Source organism: Juglans microcarpa x Juglans regia, chromosome 6S, assembly GCF_004785595.1.
Source record: "Juglans microcarpa x Juglans regia isolate MS1-56 chromosome 6S, Jm3101_v1.0, whole genome shotgun sequence".
Taxonomy (NCBI): Eukaryota; Viridiplantae; Streptophyta; class Magnoliopsida; order Fagales; family Juglandaceae; genus Juglans; species Juglans microcarpa x Juglans regia.
In genome coordinates, this window is record NC_054605.1 from 9,769,427 (window position 1) to 9,777,864 (window position 8,438).

The 8,438-nt window shown below is 39.3% G+C and overlaps 1 protein-coding gene across 1 annotated transcript; it reads left to right on the plus strand.

Moving 5' to 3' along the window:
* Positions 1 to 666: 666 nt before the first annotated feature.
* LOC121236605 (E2F transcription factor-like E2FE) lies at positions 667 to 8,159 on the plus strand. The gene is given in 12 exon segments (XM_041133048.1): positions 667 to 792; positions 795 to 816; positions 885 to 979; positions 1,032 to 1,084; positions 1,205 to 1,282; positions 1,538 to 1,591; positions 1,698 to 1,800; positions 2,235 to 2,332; positions 2,385 to 2,416; positions 3,120 to 3,322; positions 7,091 to 7,152; positions 7,282 to 8,159. Coding segments are annotated over 12 exon segments (1,107 nt in total). The 5' UTR covers positions 667 to 716; the 3' UTR covers positions 7,513 to 8,159.
* Positions 8,160 to 8,438: the final 279 nt, after the last annotated feature.

The window sequence follows — 8,438 nt, forward strand, 5'->3', positions numbered from 1 at the left end:
CCTCTTCTTGCTCTGTCAACAATAGCTTGTCATACAAAGCATTCAATTCAGCATCCTTTGTAAAGTTTCCCCACAGAATAGAATCCAAACCTTCGTGTAACCAAAGAACAACACCTTGATAAAACCTATATGAAGACAGGAGTCCAGACCCCCACCTAGAGAAACCTAAGAGGGGAACTACACATGATTTTTGAGCTACCTTTGGGAGGTTGCTTTTCATAAATATATTTTCTTAATTTTAATTTTTAAGTTTATTTTCATTTTGTTTTGATTTTTTGTTGGTAATTTATACTCGAGTAATGCTATACGTATAATTTTATACACAATATTATACATACTGAACAGCAACTCCATTTTATCGGCACTTTATTTTAAATTTGAATTTAAAATTTAAAATTCACCATTGATACATGAGTGTATATAGTTATGTAAATAAAATTGTAAATATAGATAACATTTTTATTTTTATTGTATATATTAATTTAAAATAATAATAATAATAATTAAAAGAGAGAGAGAGAGAGAGAGAGAGAGAGAGAGAGAAGAGATAAGGTTATTAAAATTTAAAAACCGAGAAAATCCCACAAGGATTCGGAGGCAAGTCCTAAGAATAAAAACTGAGAAATTCAAATACGCTTCCCGCTTATCCAAACTCTGAAAGCCATAAGAAAGAGAGCAAATCAAGGGGCGCTTCCTTTCTTCTTAAAGGATCACCAATGGCCTTGCCTGCTTCGTCTTCCGCTCTATCTGAGCCCTCGAGGTCGCGCCCCCACGCCTATAGCAGAAAGCAAAAATCCTTAGCCTCCTTTGCTCCAAGTACTCTTCTCTTCGTCTTGAAAGCTTCTTATTTTTTCTTGTTTTGACTTTCAATTCGGTTCCTACAGTTTCTTGAGCCTGTACGATCGAGATGGTGTCCGGTCAATGGTGCTGGACGATGCGGCTTCGCGATTAGATCTTCATTGGATTGCAAATGTTTGAGGTATTTATCTAATTTTTTAATTTTGTGGATCTAACGGATTTGAGATTTTCAGGGGTTGAGAGGCGAAGGATTTACGATATTGTAAATGTTTTGGAGAGCATTGGGGTGAGACTATTGAGCTTTGAACTTCTTAAATTTCAGCTCTTTTTAACTTAGATTATTGTTTCGGGTTCTATATGTACATTGGGTCTTCAACATGTATGGCCACTTGCTTTTATTTGTTAGGTTCTTGCAAGGAAGGCGAAGAACCGATATAACTGGAAAGGGTTTGCAGAAATCCCTAAGGCTTTAGCTAAGCTCAGGGTAATTTCTTTTCCTCTACTATTATAGTCGTAAGGGTGTCTTGCTTTGTTGTTTATTTGTTGTTTATTTTTTTTTTAGTTCTTTTTTTACGAGTACCTTATTTATGATATATAAGTTGTTTTCCGATCCAAAAAGGCTGAAAAAACTCTACTTGTTTTTTTTGGTGCTGTTTACTCGTATAAGCGGGTTGAAGATATTGTTGGAATGTTCATCATTCGGAACATAGAACTAATATTGATTCTATTGCTGTAACAGGAAGAGGGTTTGAACGAGAGCATCAATACCATCGACAGCCATGACCATGCAAAAGTAGGTGAAGTGCATGGTTTTATGAAGTTTTCCCTTAAAAAAAGCTGTCCTTTGTTGTCTCTTGAGCATTGTAATAGAGGGGGAAGATGTCCTTTTCCCTGGGCAGATTTCGGATGATGAGGATGACGATGAAATGGATTCTAATCCCACCACTGGAAGTCAGAATGATAAGTCAAACCCTGGTTCTGTTGTTAAATCCTTGAAAAAAGGTGTTCCTTTTTCTTTTTCCTTTGTTTTTTTGTTGCAATAATATGCTACTATTTACATACGATTACAATATTTCTAAAAAGTCAACCAAACTTTATTGCTTTGATGAGTCGGCTAACACAAGAATTACGAATTTCATTGCTGTCATGGGCTAGATACGATTTTAAGTTCAATTATTATTATTATTATTATTTTTTTTTTTTGACGAATCATAGTCATGTGAATTTGATGAATCAATGTGATTGTAAAATCGTCCTTTACGTCCTGGATATTTTTACTCGTAGCTTCAAGGAAACAGAAATTGATTATATCCTCTGTGTTTCAACTTATGTGTTGCAAATCAATCATTTTTAAGAAATGATAGCACATAAAAACTGAAATTAAAATTGGAGCAGAATTTGATATTCTGGAACTGTGCTTCTATGGTTCTTCACAGATAATCGGAGGGAAAAATCTTTGGCGCTTCTTGCCCAGAATTTTGTCAACCTCTTTGTTTGCTCTAGTGTCAGTGAAACATTATCCTTCTACTTCTCTTGATTTGCCTTGTAATCAGTCATTGGTTAATGCTTTTCAATAATTTTTTTAGGCAGAATTGATCTCACTCGATGATGCTGCGAGGTTATTGCTTGGGGCTGGCCATGACTCTTGAATAATGAAAGTAGTAAATCTTACTTGCTTAATTTATTATCTAATGTCTGAAATGGAGCTGCAACGCTCTGTTAGCGCAACTGATTATTCTGCATCCTTGCACGACAGCTCACAGCCCTCACCTACTGTCAAATTATGACAACCGAATGCCCAACAGAATACCTCACAACAGAAAGGCAAAAATCATGTGAGGCCACTAAAGAGAAAGTATTAAACTTGTCTTATTTGATTTGAAATGATACATGGCTTTATACACGTAAATGACGACAGTGGAAAAGGAAATTAACAGAGGAAATAAATTCTGGAGATCATCTAGATATTTACACATTAATTACAGAGTACTTAAGGAATGTTTCCATATAGTAGAGACCGAGAATCAAGGGAGCTTGACTTGAGGAGTGATGGATGGCTTGACTGGAGGAGCAACGCACGTTGGTAACTTGTCATGCCCCCGCAAGATTGATTGGCCGTTTGAGGACACCAATCTTGGTTCGATGAGTTTGGAAGTGTAGACGAGGCAGTGGCTTGGTGAGTGAGTCAGCAAGCTGATCAGAAGTATGAACGTGGGAAACACGTAGACGACCTGTAGAAACTTGATCACGAACAAAGTGGAAGTCGATGGCAATGTGTTTCATACGGGAATGGAATACTGGGTTGGCACAAACATACGTAGCACTTACATTGTCACAGTAGATGATAGGAGCAGTGGATACTGGTACACGCAGTTCTTGAAGAAGGTTCATTACCCAGTTCACTTTAGCAGCGGTAGAGGCGATGGCCCGGTATTCGGCCTCAGTGGAAGATCGAGCAACGGTCTTTTGCTTTTTAGAACTCCAGGAGATAGGATTTGTGCCAAGAAAAAGAACATAGCCAGAGGTAGAAGTTCGATCATTAGGATCACCTGCCCAGTCGGCATCCACAAACGCATGTAGAGTCTGAGGAGAGTTTGTTCGAAGCATGATGCCATAGTCAAGAGTTCCAACCAGATAGCGAAGAAGCCGTTTAACTGCAGACCAATGAAGAGTTGACGGAGAGTGCATGAACTGAGAGAGCTTGTTGATAGCGAAGGAAACATCAGGACGTGTCAAAGAGAGGTATTGTAACGACTCAAGTGTTTGACGATACAAAGTAGCATCAGTGGGTGGAGAGCCATCAGACAGTTTGAGTGTTTCAGTAGCAGCAAGAGGGCTAGAAACAGCCTTGGCATCTGCCATGTTGACTCGATGCAGGAGATCATTGACATATTTCCTTTGAGACAGAAATAAGCCGGTAGAGGTAAATTGAGCTTCAACTCCAAGAAAATATGAGAGATTACCAAGGTCCTTGAGAGAGAATCGTTTGGCGAGAATGGTGATAAAAGTATTCACATGAGCAGCAGAGGACCCAGTGATGATGATATCATCAACGTAAACCAAGAGATAAATAACCGAATTGGAAGAGTGGAGCATAAACAGAGAGTTATCGGACTGAGAGTTTGTGAAGCCTTCCTAGACAAGAAATTGCGAAGTTCATGGTACCATGCACGAGGGGCTTGTCGAAGCCCATATATGGCCTTACGGAGGTGACAAACGTGATCAGGAAGGTCCGAGTGAGTGAAGCCAGGTGGCTGTTCCATGAAGACTTCATCAGATAAAGAGCCCTGCAAGAACCCATTATTCACGTCGAGTTGGCGAAGTGACCAACGGTTAGTGACAGCAAGAGTAAGTAATATCCGAACTGTTGCAGGTTTAACAACAGGGCTGTAAGTTGCAGAAAAGTCTATCCCAGGTCGGTGATGAAAGCCCTTTGCCACTAAGTGAGCTTTATAACGAGCTATGGACCCATCAGGATTCCTCTTAATTCTATAGACCCACTTACATCCAATAACATTTTGTGTGGAAGTTCGGGGAACAAGGGACCAGGTGTGATTGGAGAGTAATGCATTGTATTCATCGCTCATGGCTTGACGCCATGAGGAATGTTGCTGGGCCTGTTTAAATGTGGAGGGCTCGGAGGTGGGAGTGGTGGTGGTAATGTGAAGATCAAAAATTTGTTTTGGCTTGGTAATATGATTACGTAGCCTGGTATTATAAGGATGGGGTTCGGCTGGAGCAGCTTTGAGTTCTTTGTAGTCATTGGTGAGACCATTGAGTGTGTGTACTACTATTTCTCCATCACTCAAGTCGTGCCCAATCATAGCAAGATCATCAATAATGGTTTTAACAGTTTGCATGAATTCAGAAATACTCTTTCCTTCTTGACTAACCTTGGTGAGGGAGTCAATGAGACCAACCATCAGAGTATTAGATTTATTAGCATAGGTAGCTTTGAGTTTACGCCAGGCCTCCTCAGCATTTTTGCACCGAGATACAATCGGACCTGCTGGTCCAGTGACAGCTGTTTGAATGGCAAGGAGCAGTAGTCGATCTTGCCGAATCCAAGTTTTGTACTCTGGATTATCAGCTGGTGGGCATGGATGAGTGCCATCTACAAATCCCATGAGATCATACCCGAGAAGAAGATTTGTCATCTGTGAGTTCCACATAGAATGGTTTCCTCCTTTCGAAAGTTTATGAGGAATAAGTGTGGCTGTGTTGATCGAGACAACATGTGGGGAGGAAGAGTTTGGGTTCCCCATAGAGGAAGAGTTTGCACTATTGGACATAACCGTGACTTCACTTGATTCAGTCATGGTTGAAGAACCAACAGGGAATGAAGACAGAGCCTAGGGCTCTGATACCACAAAGAGAAAGTATTAAACTTGTCTTATTTGATTCGAAATGATACATGGCTTTATACACGTAAATGACGACAGTGGAAAAGGAAATTAACAGAGGAAATAAATTCTGGAGATCATCTAGATATTTACACATTAATTACAGAGTACGTAAGGAATGTTTCCATATAGTAGAGATCGAGAATCAAGGGAGCTTGACTTGAGGAGTGATGGATGGCTTGACTGGAGGAGCAACGCACGTTGGTAACTTGTCAGCCACCTCATAAAGCTACGGAAGAAGACTGTAGAAGCTTCTAGAAATATTCTATAAAATCATTGGATTTGTTTTTACTCTGTCTATAAATACTATACAAGCACCGAGTTCTATTGTAAGTGGAAAATATACTCTGTAATCCAACTATGAAATAGTACTCGCCCGTTGAGGCATTTCAACAAATGATTTGCATTTATAGAGCTTTGCTATTTCTCAGCATGGTATCACGAGCCATATAGGACCTCTGTCCGTTTACAATTCATCAATGGCTCCCCCACCTCCAACTCCTTCCCTCACCAATACCGCTGCCCATCTTCTCACTGTTAAACTTTCTCACGATAACTTTCCTCTTTGGAAAGCTCAACTGCTTACTTTCCTCAAAAGCCATCAACTATATGGCTATGTCGATGGTTCTTTTCCTCCTCCCCCTCCCACCATCGATGACAAACCCAACCCAGCTCATAACTCTTGGCTTCTATAGGATTAGATGATTATTTCGGCCCTCTATTTTTCCCTCACCACACTAATATGCACCGGTCCAAAACAGTGACTACTCCAATGGCTTCTTCCACTCAACTCACTGATGTTGATAAACCCTCATTTGAGGATCCACAACTTTATCGAAGTGTTATTGGAAGCCTTCAATATCTTTCTTTTACTAGACCCGACATCTCGTTTGCTATTAACAGAGTCTGTCAATACATGCATTGTCCCCGTCTCACTCACTAGCATGCCATTAAACGCATTCTTCGTTATCTTCGTCTCACCTCTTCCTTTGGCCTGTACCTGTCTCTTACTTCTTCCTTTAAAATAACTGCCTTTTCGGATGCGGATTGGGCTGGTTGCCCTGATGATCGTAAATCTACTAGGGGTTTTTGCATCTTTTTTGGTTCACATTTAATCTCTTGGGGTTCAAAGAAACAACCTACCGTTGCAAGGTCCTCAACTGAGGCTGAATACAAGTTTGTGGCAAATATGGCTTGTGAAATACCTTGGATACAATCTTTATTAACTGAATTAGGAATTGTTATTACTGATATTCCCACTTTATTTTGTGATAATCTTGGTGCTACTTACCTATCTGTTAATCCTGTTATGCACTCAAGAATTAAACATGTTGATTTGGACTATCATTTTGTCTGTGATCGTGTTGCTGCCAAATCACTTGTTGTCAAGTTTCTCCAAAGCAAAGATCAAATTACGGATATTCTTACAAAGCCGCTTTCCTCAGCTCGCTTCTCCCTTTTATGATCAAGCCTCACCATCATGGAGGTGCCGCTTGCATCGCGCGGGGATGTTAGCGCAACTAATTCTTCTGCATCCTTGCACAACAGCTCACATCCCTAAGCTACTGTCAAGGTATCACAACCGAATGCCCAACAGAATACCTCACAATAGAAAGGCAAAAATCATGTGAGGCCACCTCATAAAGCTACGAAAGAAGACTATAGAAGCTTCTATAAATATTCTGTAAAATCATTGGATTTGTTTTTACTCTGTCTATAAAAATTATACAAGCACCGAGTGCTATTGTAAGTGGAAAATATACTCTATAATCCAACTCTGAAATAGTACTCGCCCATTGAGGCATTTCAACAAATGATTTGCATTCATAGAGCTTTGCTATTTCTCAGCACGCTCTAACAAACTATCTATTGATATTGAAACTTTGCAGCAAAAGTTAGACGGCTATACGATATTGCAAATGTGTTGTCTTCAATCAAACTAATTGAGAAGGCAAAAACATTAGTGCATTAGTGTGAAGTCTGTTTAAAATTGATCTTTTCAGTTCTCTACAATTCTAGCAAGTCTTATCCTATTACAATCATTTGCTCATATTTCCACAAATTCTTGAATGCTATGCAGACCCATACAAAGGACACCAGGAAGCCTACATTCAGGTGGTTAGGGCACAGGGGAAAATCTGACAATGTTTCTATTCCAAATGATTCGAGGAAGCGAATGTTTGGAAGTGATGTCACAAACATATGCTTTAAGAGGAACAAAGTTGACTCTTTATTTGATGGGAATTTAAAAAAGGATTTGAAAATACAAAAGCAGATGAAATATGAAAGTTTGGTAGATCAGGTTGATTAATAGAAAGAATTTAGAAAATGACTCAAAGCAGAGTTCAAAGAGCTACCAATTTGGTCCTTTTGTTCCCGCCACGGTGGCCAACGTTGGTGTCCCTGAAAGTAACAGTGTAAAGAGGGATGACTGGGAGGGCCTTGCCTCTACTTATCGTCCACGGTATCAAAACAAAGGTATCATTTCATGCGCTTTTTCAGTTCAGTGAAACACATCTATTGGGCTCAGCGTCATCGTGATCGATTCCATTAGAGACCCATAAGTGAAGTGGGTTATCAATGATCTAGATTCACCATAGGAAACCATGTAAAAATGCAGTCTACTCATTCTTACTAATTTTCTACAGTTTTTGCTCGCATTGATGTGTGCTTATAAGCCTTGATCAATATTGCATCTTTGTGTTTGGGGTCAGAGTCAGGAGCTGATTAAAATTATGCTAATCTATGGTGAGAGGATGGTGATAAGAGGATGGGCAGTAAAATTTTTCTATTATAATTTAATAGGTAATCATCGTCAGATTGGCATATCACGCTAACAAGCTTCTCTAAGATGTCCTTTGCCATTTCAATGATTTTGCCCGTAGTGTAGTGTCTTGAGACAATATTGTTTCTATTTGCAGTTGCTGTAAAATGTACTGATGCAGAAGTGTTTTAACATTGCAGCTTTGAAGGACCTCGAAATGAGGTTTTAAGCTCTCCAATAAAAAAAAATCTATTTTTTTTCCATGTGAAGCAGATCGATTTTCAACATTTTCAATAAAATTTAACGAAAATATGCAAAGGGTCTCCTTAATTCAATCGAACAGTCAAGTTTCACCATCATGATGGTTGGGATTGACTGGTTATCAACGGCTAATTTGAAGCACAAAAGCGAAAGCAAACAAAAGAAAATTCGACCATCACACAAAGAACAATAAGATTTATGTGGTTAGGCTT